Source organism: Calidris pugnax, unplaced genomic scaffold, assembly GCF_001431845.1.
Source record: "Calidris pugnax isolate Ruff unplaced genomic scaffold, ASM143184v1 scaffold13, whole genome shotgun sequence".
Classification (NCBI taxonomy): Eukaryota; Metazoa; Chordata; class Aves; order Charadriiformes; family Scolopacidae; genus Calidris; species Calidris pugnax.
Genome location: NW_015090810.1, coordinates 11250714 through 11269974, shown reverse-complemented (window position 1 = coordinate 11269974; position 19261 = coordinate 11250714). Strand labels below are relative to the sequence as shown.

The 19261-nt window shown below is 38.8% G+C and overlaps 1 protein-coding gene across 1 annotated transcript in view; it reads left to right on the top strand.

Moving 5' to 3' along the window:
* ZNF407 (zinc finger protein 407) overlaps positions 1 to 19017 on the top strand; it is a 314312-nt gene extending 295295 nt beyond the window's left edge. Inside the window, exon 8 of the mRNA XM_014938760.1 lies at positions 16520 to 19017. Within this exon, the coding sequence (XP_014794246.1) occupies positions 16520 to 17871 (1352 nt within the window). The 3' untranslated portion in view covers positions 17872 to 19017. The remainder of the gene's footprint in view (positions 1 to 16519) is intronic.
* Positions 19018 to 19261: the final 244 nt, after the last annotated feature.

Sequence of the window (19261 nt, the reverse complement as noted above, 5' to 3'; positions counted from 1 at the left end):
TGAAGCTTCATGTCATTGTTTATAAGCACAAAACACACATATTTCTCCATATGTTGGCACCATATTGGTGTTATCACCGTAGCATTCCCTCCTCTTCAGATGATCTTTTGTTATAACATTTATTTTTGTGAGGCAAATAAAATATAGTAAATGTAAACCAATTATTTAACCAAATTACTTTGATCGTGGGAAACTGACAATTAGTGTTACAGCTTCGCAGCAGTGAGATCCACACAATAGAGCAGACTGTGATATTCTGTACTGCAGTGTAAGTTGATGTAGTGCATTTATTTTGTGGAGCAAGCTGTGAGAGAGGAGGAGAAAAGTGCAGAAGTGAAGTCCATCTTGATGAACTGTTATTCTGTATCTGTGCTTTGTGTTGTAAGTTGTTTATTTTTCCTAATTGATTGTTAATATATTGGAACAGCTCTTCACAGAAACCTTGATGGCTGATGTCAACACGTAAAGAATATACACATGGGTACAAGATGATCAGCTAATCAATGAATGTGTTAGAGACTTGCCAAACTACCATTAGTAATTTTGATTTCTAGTAAATGTGGTGACGAACAGGTTAGTTCAGTTACCTATAATGATTACCCATTTGAATAGTTCTACCTTTTGCACACGAATTGGAGGGGAAGTATTAAAATTATATGCAGTGGTACACCCACATGATTTGAGTTTATTCTCAAAGCTTGAATGCATCAGCCCTTCCATGAAATAGCTGTGAGTTAGGAGAGCATTCTGGGTATTGTCATGCAAATGAGGCCACCAAACATACCACTTTGCTTCAAAATTGCTCTGCAGTGACAAGTAGCTTTTAAAACTGGAGCAGGGTTTTCCAAGCTAAGTGGCCAACCCTATATATCCTCTGAGATCCACTTTCTAAAATAAGTGCCTATATATGAAGTCCTAATTCCACATTTGAGTGCTCAGATTGGCACTTACTACGTAGCCATACACCTCATTCTAATGCAGATTAAGGTGTTCTTTTATGCTTGAGTATTGTGTTTCTCCCACATTCATACAATGAAAAAAAATAACCAACCAAAAACCAGAAGATGGATGTAGCACAGAGAAGTTGATCTTGACCTGGTATTCAGCAACTCTTAAAGCCAAGGTTTAGTGATATATCACTTCAACCAGTAACTTTTAATTAATGCTACAGCAGCTTTTCAGCAGCACTCAAGAACTTAGCCAATAGGTCAGGAAGAAAAAACAAGTCTTCATCTGCCTCATGGGTCACAGAAAATATCCGAAGCTAATCATCAGAAGCTATGGTAGTCTAGTTTCAGGGCCAGTTTTAGAACAGATAAGAATATGTGACAGACATATTTTGTAACCAAACATCCCCAAAACATTCTGTTGACTGCACTCATGAAAAAGGGTGTGGGAGGAGCAACAGAGTTAAATGCAGGTGATTCTCCCAGGTGATTCAGGACTAAATAGCTTTTAATCAGCATCTTAATGCCAGTTGGAAGCCAGGATGGATCTTGGAGCACTGGCGTTAAATGGTGGAGAATAGCAGAATCCAGATTTATTTATTTATTTTTTTAGATGCAAAACTATATTAATCACGTTGTGAATCAATGGGAATTTTGTCCATGCCCTGAACGTGGCCACAATTTTACTCTTAATCTGTGACCCCTGCTGTTCCGTATGCCGTGCACTGGAGGTAACAATGCCATAGATCCAAGTCACAGGGCTGTCACAGGAATTGACGCCTGGGATCTCCTGGCCAGGTAAGGATTTATGAAAGCTGATGGACACAGCGGGTACTGGATTGCTGCAACGCTAGAACAGATGAGCTTCTCAAATCCCCTGCGGCCCAGTATCAGCAACATTGTCAGTGTGGTGTTGCGTGTTGCCTCACAAAATGGTCTTTTAAATACAGATTTGAGTATCTAGTTTGACGCATTCACATTAGAAAAAGTAGATCTTAAGGACTGCAGAACTAGTTAGATCTTTTCCTTTGTGCAGCAGGAGCTTTCCGGAAAGGACTGATCAACGTTAGGAAGAGGGTTACTTTCAAAGTTGGGCTTTCTGGTGTTCGCTGCACACTTATATGGCGCCTGAACTCTGCAAACCAAATTGTCCTTAGAATGTTCCAACGTAAAAATCTCTAAACATTCTGGTTTAAAATACTTAATGTTGGTGGTGTTTTGTGTTAGCTACTTTATCTCCCAGCCTCTTGTAAAACTTGGTGCTACATTTCCAATTATTCCTTTTATTACAAGTGCTATTTATATACAAATTGGAGCAGATCATGATGCAGCAAAGAATTTTTTATACTGCATAGATCATGCAGCAAAATAGTGCATTATCAGCATTACATGCCTCAGTGACGAATGTTTTGCTGTTTTAAATCTCATCAGTATGAGAAGAATTTAGTATCCAGATACAAGGATTCTACTCAAAACTTGTGAGCTATATTGTTGTCACCTAACTGAAAATGAAAACTTGTTCACGATAATTAGACATGGGAGGATTAAGGGAAGACCCACACTATATGTGCTGTTTAGAAGTATCAGCTAGAACATGGCTGCATTCTTTTTAGCTGGCTTGCTGTAGGACAATCTCAGAAATAATTGGCAATCCATTGCCTTCCTGCACTTAAAACCCTTGTCTACAAACATGATGCAAAGTGACGGTGGTTGAGGTTTCATAAAAATGAAGCACATGGTGTGACAGACCCATCTGTGCCAGCTTTATAAAACAAAAGTGCCCAATTTTATCATCATTACCTTTTGTTCTGCACAATGCTATTCACACGGTAGTTTTATGAATGCTTTCCGGTGGAGTCTCTGAGCCTGGATTTGTCTGACTGCTTCCTCTCCTGTGCTGTCTGTTCCCAATGGCACTGCTAGCTTCCCTGCCCCCACGCTTTCCTCTCCTTACCCAGCCCTTCTCCCCAGACAAATCTGAGGTAGAACCTCCTAGCTATTTTCCAAGGTTCTGGGCTCAAAGACTAAACTAATTTGTTTTTGAATTGCAGATCAAACATAAACTGCAAAGAAGCATTTAATCAGTTAGGAGAAGCAAGGGTATGGCTTGTTTAAGTCCCAGAATCCATAAACCTGTAATGATTTTATTATATTGGTGTCAGTTTTCATTATTTTCATGAATGGGTATTCCCTGCTTAATGCACAATATTTGCATCTGATGAACCAACAAGTTTAAACATGGTTTGTTTTAATGCTTTGTGAATTTGCATTCAAATTCATCAGGAGTAATTCTATTTGAAATCACACAGGGCTAAACACAGTGGTTGTAAATCCATTCGAATTGAGATGCCAGAATCAGCCCATTAATCTACAAATCTACAATATAATTTTTGTATGGTTGATGGGCTTTTGTTCTGTTTTTTCATGATGAGGCGAAGGGGATATCAAGTGCGTGTGTGGGAGGGGAAGTGTTCGGGGAGGTTGTGATAAATTGACCAAGAGGGAGTATATCTTTGTTATGGAAACAGGCCTGTGAAAGGAACGTATGAAAGGCCAGAGACCACGGTCTGAGCGTGTCTGTCACTGCCACTTGAGGTAGCTGCACGAGGAGAAAGGAAGTCTCTCAGATAAGCAGGTTTCCTAATATTTAGGACGATAGAGGTTGTCATCAGCCCCTACCATTTGGTCTGCAGAGTCTCAAAGTTCACCCAGAGCTTGGAGCAGTGCTACGGCCTGCATTTAGTATTTTAGGTCCTCTTGCTAAACACTCTGCTATCTTGGATTTTTCTGTGGTCTCTTGTTAAAAATGGAATGAATAAATGCAGCAAGGTTCACTTCCAACAGAAGCAGGGTCATTTTGGAAGGAGTGAAGGGGGCTATGTTACAGCAAACAGTGCTTCATTTCGTGATGGCTGCAGAAGAAATCTGTGCTTCTTTCAGTGCCTAGAGAATGGCTTTAATATCTCTTTTCTTAAATAGACTGAATTGTCTGAAACTAAGATGTTTCTTTAAGCTGATATTTAACAGATTTGAAGGTGTATATATCATTATCTGAGAGTGCAAAAACATGTATGAGAGGCATTATTCTGTGAGAAGAAAGGTTTATCAAAAACATTTTCCACACTACACATTCTTAAATGTAACAGTGAAGTTTTTTGATAAAACATACTTAAAAAACTACAAAAATGTTTAGTTATACATAATGTACTTTAGCCTTCTAGAAGGAATGTCTTTATTCATTTATTTGAATAGGTGATAATTCAAAATGGAATTCTGCTGCTACTTTTGAATGTGTTCATACAGTCATTTTCCTTAGTTAGAATCGGGCTGAAATCAGTCTGAGAGAGATATATTAGGCTGGGAGCAAAAGTGAGTTTTAGCTAACTTTGTTACTGCCTTTCTCTGGGAACAAGCAGTGCTGGTTTGGCCCCTGTAAAGCAGAAATTAAGGAGCCTAAGACCCTGTTTTGAATATGTCATAGACTGGGGCTACCTGGGGGTCCAACTTAGAAAAGCATTTAAGCCTATGCTTAGCATTAGCTATATGCTTAATTCCCAAAAGCCTAACTACAGGCCTCTTCATATGCGCCTGCAAGAATCGTGATGATCGGGAAGTCTACCATCTGACATCTGCGAAATGAGCTGGTAGACTTGAGCCTTTTCATAATGAACCAGTTTCCATCTCATAAAATTCTGTAATTGCAGATGGTATCAGTGGACACCTATGACAATCTCAGCAGAGATTGCAGCCCGGCATTCCTCATTATAGGATACGTGGACACTGAACTCCTCTCTGCTCATGAACATGGGGTTGATTCATTGACAGGGCATTATCAGGAAAATTGCAATGATGTGACTAGTGCTTCACTGTGGGTAAATGGAGTACCTCAACTCTTGGAGTTGACAATAGGCTCTTCTAGGAAATGATAATGCTGTGATTAAGACATAAAGCTGGGACCTGGTACACCTGGGAATTCTTGTGTGACCCTGGCAACACACTTTTGGTTGTTTTTCACTTCTCTGCCTGAAAAGTTAGACTAATGCTCTTTCATTTTATGGTTTTATTTAGTGATAAAAGTATTACTAATTGTGAGCAATTCAGGAGCTACAGTTTTAGAGGCACATGGTTAGATAAATGCCATATGATTTTAAATGTGTTCTGTTCAGTTCACATTTGCATTTGCTTGCGCCTCACATTAGTGGAAAACAGGCCAATTTTATTTTGCTTCCTAATTCTGCATTGAGGAAATTAACTTTAAACACACAGACCTAAAAATCTTGCATAAAATTCACTCTGTTGTGAAAAAGGCCCTGAAAAATAACATGTTGAAGAAGAAATACATTAATTTTGGACTTCTTTTAGCTTATTCTTTTAGACACTGATATAATTTTTGTTCTGTCTGTGTAAATTTTAATATGTCTATTTTCATTTTCTAAAGAAAGTTATATCAATTAAATAGCTTTAGAGTCTTTTTATTTCAGTAGAAGGCCCTGAATAATGTTTTAAGGATACTGGGACACACTGAAAGAAATGGTAAACCTCAGTGGATTTTGGACCACTGGAACATATACCAAAAGATACAGCTACGAAATCTGCAAGTACCTGGGTATCTAGCTGCAGGCTTCCAGGTTTTTTCTGGTGGGGGTGTTATCTGGTCTCTGTCTTGTTGCGTATCACAAGCTTTGCTGCTTTCACAGAAATGATCATAACTTCCTCTACTGCACTGAAAAAAATGAATTAAGTTCCAGCAATAGTAGAAGTGCTTGGGGTCCACTTATGTTACCACTAACGATGCTGTAGCAGGTCCTATATAACAGCAGAATAAGTGTATTCACTGCACTGTGCATCATGCTACAGACAAGTATACTACAGACCATGGTGTTTTTAAACCACTTGGCATCATTTAATTAACATGCTTTTAAGCATTATTTGGCTTCAGTTGTAGACAGATATATATAATAAATCTTTGAACAAGTGCTATCAGAAGTAAAAGCTAAGTGGCATTTAAAATATATTAGAAAAATGTGATCACTAATAAGTTTTAAAATATCCCCTCTTTTTCTAGACTAAATTGGGTCTCAGGAAGGAAAAAAAAAATAAGAAGAGCTAGCGAAATGACCTGACAGAGTGGCAGGGTTTGTTTACTAGACCATTTTTGAATGGGATTCATTCTTCATCTGATTGACAGTCATTGCAAATTCTTTGGCTTTTTAAGACTTAAGGCGCCAGGGTCTTGGGTGAACTTTAGTTCAGAATGGAGTTGTTTACAAAAGTTAACTAAGTAGTTACTGCAGAATTGCATGCTGTTTCACTGAACTGTTCAGAAATGGTATGGATTTGCAGTACAAATGGTGATGAATCAAGTCAAGTCATATTTTAGCTACTGTGCAGTCAATTTATTCCATCTGGGAGCTTCGTCACCCTGGCACCTGGAAGTGGATGAGGTAGCTGAATTGGCTTTCTGTTGCTCACCATGTCCAAACGTCTTCCCGTGGTATGGCATGAATGTTCTAGTGTTTCATCAAAATCAGATTATGCTGATCCAAAAGGGACAAAAATTTTCCTCTCGCTTCAGCATTTGCAGAATACGTAGCCAGAATATGTGCACTTAAACCTTCAATATTTCCATGTAAGTCAGACTTCTAACCTTTCTTCTCTCGCTATTCTGAATATTCCTTAGTCATGATCTCTCCCTTAGCAAGGTCAAGACATAATTCCATTGTATCTGTACCAGAACAATTTGCAGCAGACATGCCTTTGAATGTGCAATTATAAATTGGTTTGGCCTGTTTTCTTTTCCTGTTTTATATTTTCATAAACTCACATGTAATTTGATGAAGACTGTAATTCTTTAAATTTCTTCAGCATTAAAATTCTCAAGGGACTTCTCTCTCACTGAGTGTCATTTTTGCATATTTACTTTCTCCACAAGTGCTACTATGCAGTAGCACAAGTTGAATTTTGCATTGTTATTTTTTTATTTACTTATGTTACATCCTTTTTTTCTTTGTAGTGATGTTAACACTTCCTCCCAATTTAGTATTAACTCCGTATGCCATCTAAAAGCTGTTGATTTCTACCTCTAGCTAACCAACAATTTAGGTCGTCTCATCGAGAGAGTAGTATGAAAATTGTTCAGATCTTGAAAGCACAACTTTGCAGCTGAGCAGAAGCAACTCGAGTAAGGAGCTTCTGAGCACATAGGCAGAGCTGCAGTGCCACCATTCACACACACCATCTTAGCAATTCCTGCGTCGGTAGCGCTCAGCAATGGTTCAGAAAGCACCACCTTTGGTGTCTTCTGTCTTGTTTTATCTACGTACAGCCTAGTGCCTTCCAACACTGGAAGTGGAAGACAGCTCATTTAAGTACTACTGTATCAGTAGCACTGAAAATATATTTCTGTCAGCAGAAGGGTCAATTATATGAACAGCTCTTTCTTTGAAGATATGCTGGAAACACGCTGCTTCCATCCTTCACCAGAGATGAATCATGAAAAGACTTTGTCACAAACTCGACCCTTGAAAGTGGTATAAAAGAGTTACCCACCTCTCCAGCCTCTACTCTCCATCCCACCTCCCAGGACCAGCATGTCCCCTGCTTCATGCTTCCTCAGTAATCCCAGCGTTACTGCTAAGGCTGTGACATTATCAGCTGAAAAATCAGCATCATTCCCAACTATCATAATTTTAGGCATGATAAACCATGATGCCTTGGGAAGAGTTGAGGGGCCAGCACAGGGGAAAGCCTCTGCCTTGCACCTGGACCACCTGTGACCAGCCGTGTTCCCTCCTTCTCAGAAGTCGTTGGATCCCTTGCACTGGGACTGACTTTTGAGGTGGGAAATTCTGTTTATCAGAAGCTCAGGAACCACATTCATCATTAATTCACCTTTGTCTTCATGCCACGTACCAGTTTGAGGACAGCTGTGCTGGTGGTTGATCCTATGTTTTGGTTACACGTGTAAGGCTGGAGCATCTAATCAATTGTTTTTTAAAAATGCAGGTTGGCATGACCTACAGCTTTCAGTGCTCATTTCCAGTTGTAGATCTATTTCAAAAATATATAAATATTATTAGTCAGTGGAATTACATTTGATGCTGTAAAAGCAAAGAAATAGACCTTTCTCCACTGAACACCTGTACAAGTTAAAACCATAAAAACCCCTTCCCTTGTTTTCTTCTGAAACTGGTTGTAACACTCTCTTCTCACTGTACCAACCTCTGCCATTTGACCAGATGTATGTCACTCCTCCAGGTTTCTTTCCTATATTCCCGAGCAGGAAAATATCAGCAGTATGTCAGTGTCCAGATAAAAAGCTGCAAAATTAAGTTATGAAGCTTGCCGTTTTTAGCAAAATTAACTGATCTCATATTGGCCCAGCATAGCTCCTTCTTTCTGACAGTTTATTACTTCTAATCATATCAATCAGGGCTCATTCCAGTGTGATTTTGATGAAGTCCGCAAAAGAGAGTACACTCATCTCCTCCAATGCTTTGGATATTGAAACAGAATATATTTTTTTTCTGATAAGATAGCACATTAATTGCTTTACTTATTAGATGAGCGTTAGCTTTTGATATAGCCCATCCCATAGACTCCTGACACATTGCATGCTGAGAAGTCCTGTCCTTGAAGTAACTATAGTGCACGATGATCAGAACTTACCGCTGATGTTTTGTTAGCATTTGCTAGCAACGTTGTGGCAGAGGGTGACCTCTAGTACTCTCTCTAAACATTTTCAATTTACAGACTCAAGAATTTTTGCTGTCTTCGCCTCTCATTCTTTTGAAGAGGTCAGCCCTTTATGAATTTGCCACAAGAAAGAGGTTTGAGATACCCTATATACTTAAACAGCTTAATATGAGTGTAGCCATGATGAACACATAATGTACAATTCATTTTAATATTTATAGAAGAAATTCACATTGTTTTAAGTGTACACAAGCAGCTGCTGTCATTTGGCTATGAGCAGATGTTAGACCTCCGAAAGCTTCGCTGATAATTAAAATACTAACAGTTAGTGTTTTACCCCAGCTGCAGGTTCTGTTTACTGTAAATTTGATTTTAATGGTGCCTCTGTGCAGTTATTGAATAGAGGTTTGTTTTCTACTATACATACAAAAGTGTCTACAATGAAGACAAATGGTTATTTCCCGTAATTTACTCTGGAAAGATATGAATATACACTGAAACATAGTTGAATTTATAAGTGAAATACAGATATGACTATCACATTGGAAATGGTAGTTTCTGCTGCCTTAACTAACAAAAAGAACTGGAGAAACTTACTATTTCTAGTTATTCCCAAGGATTTCCCCCTAAAAACTGCTGCGCTTTTCAAATGGGTTGAGACGTGCCCTCGAGCAAAGAACAGGTGCTCCTTTTTACTGAATGGGTGCATAAATCAGAATTAATAAATACAGGAAGTCACAATACTCGTATTTGATAGGTATGAGAAAGAATATAATTTCTGCTTGATCATTTAACAACATGATGTTTTATTTTAGGTATCCCTTACAAGTGTCTGTTCTCTTTAGTGCATATATGTACATCAAACGTTAGGGAAGGCTAGCCACTTTCAGAATTGTTAATCCCAAGGGCCTGATTATGCAAACACAATGCATAATGCAAGCTACCATGTTTAGTCCCTTTGAGACTATTGAGGCTAACTATGGCAGTAAGCACTACTCTTGATAAATAAATGTTTATAAGACCAGGATCTAAATGTATATATTCTTGAAAAACAAAAACTCTTGCTGAGATAATAATGACAAAAAGAATTTTTTGCTTTTTTTGATAAAGCAGTTACTCTCCTGGACTAGACCTATTTCAGAAATCTGGATTATTTTCCTTATGAGCAGAGCTTGTGGGGTTTTCCCCCTGATTTTCTCACATTAACATTCATATTATTCTTCATATTACATGTTCTGTCTGCCTGGGAAACGGAATTCTCCAGTTGGACCAAGCACAACTGGTACCTCATGAAATTTGGATTGTGATTTAGAAGTGCTAAAAATACACTTTCCAGTTGCACTGCGGGGGATAGAACAGCAAAAGTGCATCTGTGTAGCAACGATGTCTGTTGTCCCCAAACTGAGGGCCAGAGTAGCCGTTGTAGCTGGACTGCCAAGAGATGTCCAGGCTGTCTATCCTCATCTCCAGCTGCTAAATTGCACTAGAAGAGGTAGTTAAATTACTCCAAATACATTCCTAATGCTCCTTGCCCATACAGGTAATTGTTGTATATGTCACAGTGAGGTTTTTGCTCACAGGTAGGAGTTGAGAAGACAAGCCTGCATGGTGGCAAGCAGGTAAAGAGGAAAAGTAGTCTACAAGAAAATCAGTTACTGGGCAATTAGGCAGTTGTAAAATCTACACGTTAACACTGCACGTGTTTGCCACAATCAGTGAGAGTTTTGGTATGTATTTTTTTTATTTGCATAGCTTCTGTAACACTGGGCTCTATACTGTTCATTTTTGACCTTGAGAGCAGGGAAAGAGAGACTGAAATTTTTTACAGAGAAGGCCTTTTCCCAAAGGTTAATTGGACACAGGAGGGAAACTAAACCAAACCAAACAAACTGCCTAAACACCCTAGCTGAATGGCTCAGCTATTTATTTTGGTGGATGTTTTTTCTTTTGTTTCTTTTCGTTGCTGTTGTCATAGTCCTCTAAGGTGTGGGAGGTAAAAATAACAAGCAGGAAAATTCAGTCTGTTTTTCAAAAGAAAAAAAAAATTACAAAAATATTTCCTTTTACATTTTAAGGAAGCTAAAAGGACATCTACTGCTTTGTTTAAGATACCTGAAAGGTTAAAACTTCATCCTTTATTCAAGCAATTCTTAGAAGACCTTGAAGTTTCTAAACATGATTGAGTGATTAAGGACAAAGCTAGAAGCCAAGGATGTTTTGAGTTTCAGCATTGAAACATGACATTACTGGATCTTTAAGTATAAAATGAACTATGAATATTATTTGGGAATTGTTTTTGTTGTTTGATTTTCTTTTTACTGAGAGGAAAAAAACCGTGCTGCATTGGCATCTCTTGAGATTTATGTACTTTGTGTCAATGGTGGAATTTTTTTTTTTAGGTCTGTTAGGGAGCTGGTTATGTCCTCTCTAGGCATACTTATTTGTACTGCTTTACAAATATTTGCTGCCTTTGTGGGCATAATAGTTCTGACAGAACCATTTTGAGTTGCTGATTTATTTCACTTCTTGGTTTGACCCATCCTATTTTCTTTCCTTCAGCAGGAGCCATGAATGAGCCTTCACAACCTCTTATTTAGTAGCTTAACTAGCTGGTTTAGAAAATGGTAGTCCATGCATTGCTTGCACATAAAAACCTTACAAATGAGAAAGAATAGTTTTTAGTATGGTTAAGGAATGGAGATCTGAAAAATGTGGCTTATTATTATGGCCTCTGAAAATCAAGGAAATCCCAAAGTTATGACATTATGCCACTGTTCTTAGACTGCACTTAATTAATTAAAGTCCAGATCATTACAGAAAAAATAATTAAAAAAAAAAGGAAAAAGAGCAGAAACTTGGAGCTTGATCAAGGCCTAAATTGTTTCTTTATAAATTTGAATGCTGGACTTAGCGCAGTAGTGCCGTGTAGACAATAACTTTTGAAATAAAATAAGCAGTTCTCATTCAAGTGCTGCCCGATATAAGTTGAATTTTCTGTATATTTTAAATTCTTTAAAAGTTGTATTTGATTGAAGGAAAAGATGTTTCTTTGCATTCATGTTATTTAATATTCATTGCATTTTAGTAGATACTAAATATTTGTATGTGTCAATAAATAACATACCTAATCACCAAAGTATGAAAAATTAAGTGTTGCTGAATAGGGTGCTATAAATCAGGCCTCCTAGAACTTTTGCAGGAAAGGAAAAATAGCGGGTTTAAGCTTGCTGTGTAAATGCAGATCATTTCCGTCGTCGTAATAGATTATTTCATTTATGACTTACTGCTTTGTCCTAAAGGTGCTTCTTGTGAAGGATGTTCTCAGCCCAGCCTCACCACGCACAACCGCTTGCTACAACTTTTGGGGAAGGGTTAGAATTCTAAAGAGGCTGCTGGCTGAGAGCAAAGTGGTGCTTTACATATAATATTAGCCCAGACTTTCCTAACGCAGTACGCATTTCTTTCTGAGACAAGTCTCCTTAATGCCGTCTTTATCTGCTACACGATGCATGAAATCTACTTTCTGTTTTAGAACTGCGGGTGACCCCCGACCCCGCGAGTGGCGCCACAATGTGACCTTTCTATTGTCATCAGCTTTCATTCTCCTGAAAATTCTATGAATTTTTATTACAAGTTTTTTTAAACCAAGCTGAGGCTTCAACAAATTACTTGACACAGATGAGATGAAGTTGTTGAAGTAGTGTTAGATAAGTTTTACAGCCAGCATGTGTGCTGCTGAACAGTACAAAGCCAGTGTCCTACAATGTCATACACCAGTAACTGCTGAGCCTACTATTGGATAAATACATCATTTTATGGAACATTGATTGTTCTATAAACCCAATGGAGTATTATGCTCTATGATCAAACCATTTAGATTGTGTGTAGAGCACAGAAAATGCCATATTCAGGATGGTACTAAAAGTGCCATTTGTGTATTTTATGGATGTCATTACGGGGGAAACTTCTCTCTGTAGGCCCTGTTTACTGCAAAATTTTTTAGTCTGTAATGACATTTTTCATTCACAACGTATGCCTTCAAGAGAGGGGGCCCTTGTTTTATTTGTTTCATTCGAGTTTACTGCACAAATCCTGTACATTTTAATTAAATGTAAGCTTAACAAAAGAATAAGGTATTTATTCTGTGGGGAACAAATGGTGACAGTAACAAAAGAATAAAACACACACACAAAAGAAAGTCAGGTATTGAGTAAAAGAGAGGGGAAAAGGTACTAAGCCCTATTTGTGGTTTCCCAGAAGCACATTAAACATCAAAGCATTTCTTTTAGCCCTATTTCGGGAGTTTGTGGTCTCTGAGAATTAAAATAACCCACGAATATGGATTTAATGTCTAAAAAATCCTGACATGTTCAAATAAAAAACTAACAGTCACTCAGGACTCCAACTGATAAATAATGGCTCTGCTGAAATGACAGACTTCTTGGAAAGAAACCAATTCTGTGATCATTGCACCCCTAGATATGAAACACCTCTTTACAAATTGTCTGAATATGAGCTCTCGTATCATTATATTTTGTCATTTTAATGCCTATTTGTGTATCTTTTTAATTTGCAATGACATGCAATCAGCAACAAGTCCCCTTTTCTTAATATTAATGTGGGCTTGTATTGCAGCTTATGCTTGCCATGTCAGCCAACACTTACCCCTTCTCTTTACCCGTTTTTAAGAGGGGGCGAGAGGCAGCCTGGATTTACTAGGACAACATGATTTGTTGCTACATACAGTCCAATAATGTGACAAGTTCCTTAAATACATAAAAATTCCTGCAAATGTTGTGTTGGATAGCAGTGCTCCATTAGAGAAATGCACTGTTCCAAAGTCAAAATAGCAGCTAAGCTGCAAAATATGTTGTTTTCTAAATATCTTCCCTACTTGGCTTTTCCCTGTTAAAACAAAGAAAACCAGTAAAAACTGCAATTCATATTTACTACGAAAAATCACTAAAATTGAAGTTGATGTTCCCAGTAAATTCTTGGTCATAGTCCAGTTAAAATTTAAAGTTACAGTAGATTCACATTAGTTTAAATGACACTTGAACTTCTACACAGCTCAACATTAATTCATTATAGTTGAAATGGAAGAATCTTCAGTGGGTGAATCTTTTACAATCTGATTGAGGCTGTTACATTTTATAGGAGCCATTTTTCAAAGCAGTACTGACAGCACTCGAAGTTATTAAATTGCTGAATCAAAAGATGGACCTGCAATCGCATTTATGAACTGTGATGGAATAGCTGGGGTTGCACTGAGCTGAGGTTAAGATGTTGGTGTAGTTAAGCTTCATCACACCCCTTAGTGACAGCAGTATTTACCCATGTAGTTTACTTTAATGGTCAGGAAGTGGCTTAACTCACCTCTGGATTCAAATAGATTAAGTAAGCAGTCAGAATGGCATAATTATCAGTGCTGCGAGGGATTCACCGGATAGCTCTTCACCCAGGAGACTTCCCATTCAATTGCACAGTAAAGACTGGAGTTGCACAGATTCACGGGCACAGCGTTTCTTTCAGGGGATGAAACCAGGATGAATTTCCTTTTTCTTTCCCTTCGCCAGACCAGAGCTTCTCCTCAACGCAGTGATGTTGTGTCCACCACATAAATTATCGTGATCTTAGGGGAAAGATGTCATGATTTTGCTCTGCCTGTGTGAAAATTATGATCGCAGAGTTATTTTGATTTTGAAATCCAGTGGAAAATGCGTGATTTGTGGAGTTATTTTGATTTCGTGCCACATCACTGCCAGGCTCCTCTTTTATCATGTCAACAAAGCAAGATTCCTGAGAGAATTAATTACTTCTACTCTATTATAAAATGTGGAGGAGCTAAGATAATTGTCATTTTATTATGTTGATTTCCCCTTCCTATTTTTCTGCTCTTTGGGGGGTCTTGTGAATGTCAGTGCCTACAGAGAGCACAGGAAAAGTGGGGATAAGAACCAGTCGTACCATAGTAAGCTTCCTTCTCACTTATGCCTGACAAAATGTACTTCAATTGCATGTGCCAGATTTATCATGCAGCATCACTTGGAAACACTCTAATGGCTTAAATTGTTAATTTTCTTTTCCAAAGATAACCTGCCTTGCAAACTAAGATGGAGAAAGTTGTATAACATCAGTTTAGACTTGTGGAGATGATTTGCAGCCTTTCAGCTTCACAGTACAGTTCTCCACCAGAAGCTTTGTAATAGAAAAGAGAGAGGGAGATAGATAGATAGATAGATAGATAGATAGATAGATAGATAGATAGATAGATAGATAGATAGATAGAAGCCAACAAGAGCTCAATCTTTTAAGCATTGGTGTTATCTTGGAATATTAGCTGGAGATGCACCTTAGCATATCAAGTTGCTAGAAGCTTGACAAGATGCCAAGTACTCAGTCTCGGAGTGACGCAGCTCCTAAGTGTGAACTTACCTTTAAGCAAATTAAATCTCTGGCTTTTAGAGCCCAGTTTAGTTCCCTGTGGGATCAGGGCCTGACAGCTCTATGCTTTGGGTGAAAGAACTCCCTTAGACCAGCTTTAGTATAATTTTCTTGGCCTCTTCAGTTGCGCGGAGTGTATTGTTCACTAGAAGTATCTTGGTGGCTCGGAAAGCGCAGTGCTCGTCCCAAATTTGACTGTAAGAGTCAATTTGTTTTCTTGCTTGTTTTATCCCAAACAAGCCGTGGCGTATCTATGCATGTTAGTGGTAAGATGCTACACCTGTTATTCCAAAGATGTGATTTCAGTTTGTGTGGGTGAATTTAAACTAGATTGTTAGTGTGGGTAGTCTCAGCAGCAAGGACTTCATCAGCCTTCCCAAGGTCCTTCTGACATTAGACCTCACCTTGTTCTCAGTGTCCAGGACCCCCTCTTCTCTCTGTGGGCACTGGTTGTGGCCCAAAGTTCACTTCTCAGGAGCTGCAGGGGTGCTTTAGGATGGCACTGCCACAGGGAGACAGCCAGCGCTAGAGCTGTTCTGCCACAGACATCCACAAAGCTGGTCACAGGGTGCTCTCAGCTATCTGTTCCCAAAAATGCTGAAGGGAACCCTGAGGCCATGCTTTGAGGATGGTGGGCTTGACTTTCTGCAGCTGTGGGCACCATGCGCTTCACTGAAGCTTTATTGTTAGTGCTGGGAACCGAGAAGGAAACCCTCAATGACCCAAAACCAGACCGAGTGGTAAAGTAAGTAGTTGGAATGTGGCAGTTACAGGTTTTTTAATTCATTGACTGATTTCATGTAGAAATAAGAAGTGTGATTAAGGTTTATCCGGATGATATTTTATAGGATATCCTGCTTAGGGTAAGAAAGCTACCGAGTGTTTTCTCCAGGTAACTAGGCTAGTGACTGAGTCAGTCAGGTGTGCTGGAGAAGATGCTGGGTGGGAAATGAAGGGAAAGACAATGGCATCAAAATGACAGCATGGCAATTACCTCGCCAGCAAAAGCAGGGTATTAAGAAGATCAGCCACAGTTTTTCACACCCAGATATGTTTAATGTAATATTCGATCCTAAAATTCATCACTGAAGTACTGAAATATCACCAATAAGATCTTCTATAAAAGATGTGTTAATGGCTTTTAACAGTATACTGTATTTATCTGGGCTTTTTTATACAGCATATTTTAAAAAACACATTTAAATTGTTAATAGGCTGCAGAATTGTTAAACTCAGCAATTATTTCAACCTGTAAATATGTTATTTGGAAAACATGCAAATTGTTCTTGTTCGCTTGCTCATTTTATCTGTGTTTTCTGCCAGTGAAATCTAAAAATTGTCAAGGATTTTTTTTCCATTTGGGATACAATTTGTTAAAGTAATGAACTGATATTTGCCATGATACCACATTAACAGCATATTTTATCTTGTAGGCATTGTGTCCAAGTCCTATGAGTGCCGACTGAAGGGGCAGGGAGCAACCTTTGTGGAAACTACGAGTCCTTTTACTGCAGCAGCGCTGGGAGAGGATTCTCCAGTTAAAGAGAAGGTCTTTCGGGGCAGTAGAAGACAGACGCAGTCACCTGAAGAAGTTCAGCAAGTTATTATCATTCAAGGATACGATGGCGACTTTGCAATTGATGCCTCTGTAGAAGAAACAGCAGCAGCCACCCTTCAGACTCTGGCAATGGCTGGTCAGATGGCCAGGGTGGTCCATATTACAGAGGACGGGCAAGTCATAGCTACAAATCAAAATGGCTCACACGTGAGTAGCGTGGTTCCAGGGCAGATACTTACTGAGCAGTTAGCAGATGGAGCAACACAGGTGGTAGTGGTTGAAGGAACAGGAACTGACATGGAAGAGGCTGTTCAAATAGACGCAGTTCCTGACTCCAGTAGTGCTGTGCTGCAGCAGATAATGCGACAAGAAGTTTTAGATGCTTCTGAAGCTACAGTCCACCCTCCAGACTCCTCCTCGGCGTTAGATGCCCTACTTTGTGCTGTAACAGAGCTGGGTGAAGTGGAAAACAAATCTGGACTATTTGACAGATGCGGGTCTGGTCATAAAGATTTCTTGCAAATGCCAAACCCAGAGATGCCCAGCATTCCCAATAATGCAGAGGGACAAGAAATACAAATGTTCCATGAAGTTCAAGAGACTCAGGAAGACACCGAACCCATGGAAGTAGTGACGCAGGTCATGCACCCATCGGCTATAATTGCATCTCAGGAGAGAGCTCAGGCTGCCTTCAAGAAAATGGTCCAAGGAGTATTACAGTTTGCTGTATGTGATACGGCTGCAGCCGACCAGCTGATGGAAGAAGGTGTCACTCAGGTCATTGTAAATGAGGAAGGGACTGTGCATATGGTAGCTAGAGAAGGCTCTCAGATAATCATGCAGGAAGCTGGTAGCCACGCGCTCAGCGTCCAAAGCGAACACATGGATTTAGTTGAATCGGATGGGGAAATATCACAGATCATTGTCACAGAAGAAATAGCTCAAGCCATGGTTCAGGGTTCTGACGGCGACTTCTCTGAAGGTGCAACCCACTACATCGTCACAGAATTGCCACCAGACATGCAGGATGAGCCTGGTGTGTACTCGCACGCTGTGATAGAGACAGCTGGGTCTCCAGAGATTTTGCAGGCTGATGCTGCTGTGAAAACAGATGCTGCATCCCCTGGTAGAGCCGGAGAACAGCTAACAAGCATGGTCATTTATACAGAGGGTGGCTCACAAGTAATTCAGGGCCAGAGAGATGATAATGAAGTACAAGAAGCATGAAGAGCTTCATCTCCTAGACTTGATGCAGGGCAAAGCTGGAAATTACCAAATCCATGGAGGCACTGGAACATTTTCTCTTAAAACCTTCTCAATATGACGTCCTCCTGGCTGGGTAACGGATAAGCACCCTGCAGGAGGTGAAGGTCAGCTGCTAGGAGGAGTTCACTGAAAAGGATAGTACAATCTTGTTACAAAAGCTCTAAGAATTATTGTATGGGATTATTATAAAACAAGCATATTAGGCTACAAAAGAGGATAAAAAGCTCACAACCCCCTCCAAAAAAGTAGGTATTGTTCTGCTCACTGCTTGCTTTGTTGGGTTTTTTTTAGTGTTGTGTTATCTCAGGGTAATTCCCTGTCGTCTGTCGTTTTTGTCTAACATAATCACAGGAGTAAAATAGGTTCCACTTACATGTACATTTTGTGAAGAGATAAACAAGCAAAAATTACAAACCCCAGAATAGCAAGGTGAACAGGGAAGCTTAGATGCTGTAATCGGGGCCCTTTATTTTAAAAAAGGACAGGTGACATTTTGCTTTCTAGAACCTTACTTTAAAATATCCCTGGCTAAAAATATGTCCTCAAAATAAGTGGTTTTTGCATCTAAAATCAAATTTTTCACAGTAGCTTACTCTTTCATGGTATCACATAGGACTTTCCCTGAAGAAGAGCTCAAAAAGCTACATTTTAGAAAATTCTTTATTATACATATTCAGGAAGAACTTGATGCCTGTAACTTCCACTTAATTTTAGATGAGAGTCCTACATAAGAAATGTGCATTTTTTGAAAAAAAAATATTGTCACTGTCAGTGTTTTGCTTTTCTTATAAATAGTGCTTCGTAAAAATACCATTTTGCAGTTCATTTTGTGAGCGACTTCTGAAATGTTATGGGATTTTTTAAAGAAAATTCTGACATTGACATTAACAAGTAGAAAAAAAAAAGGTGACCTTGTATTTCTTGCTTAGTCCAGAATGTCAATTATTTACTTGTGGATATACTGCAATTGTTCAATGCAAGTTCATGTTGAAAAGATTTGTTTCATGATACAACTGCTTTTGTTTCTTTAAAAAAATTGTAAAATATAAACTGGCGAGGTTTGGGGATTATTTTTTTTGTCTTTCAAATAAAATGTTAGCATTAAAATGAAGCATCATGATTTTTAATATTAAGCAATAAACAGAACTGGCATTCAGCAGGAGCAAACGAATGCTATCTGTTATGTCTGTGCATTTTCTCTTTTCTCTTTTCCTTTCTCTAGCTCGCTAGATAGATAAAGATAAAAGAATCTAATTTCTGAAGTGTGCCTCATGCATGCTTAATATAATTGTGTAAGTGTTTAGGGTATAAGCCATGCTGACTCTAGAGATAACTGGGTTTCCTATCATGT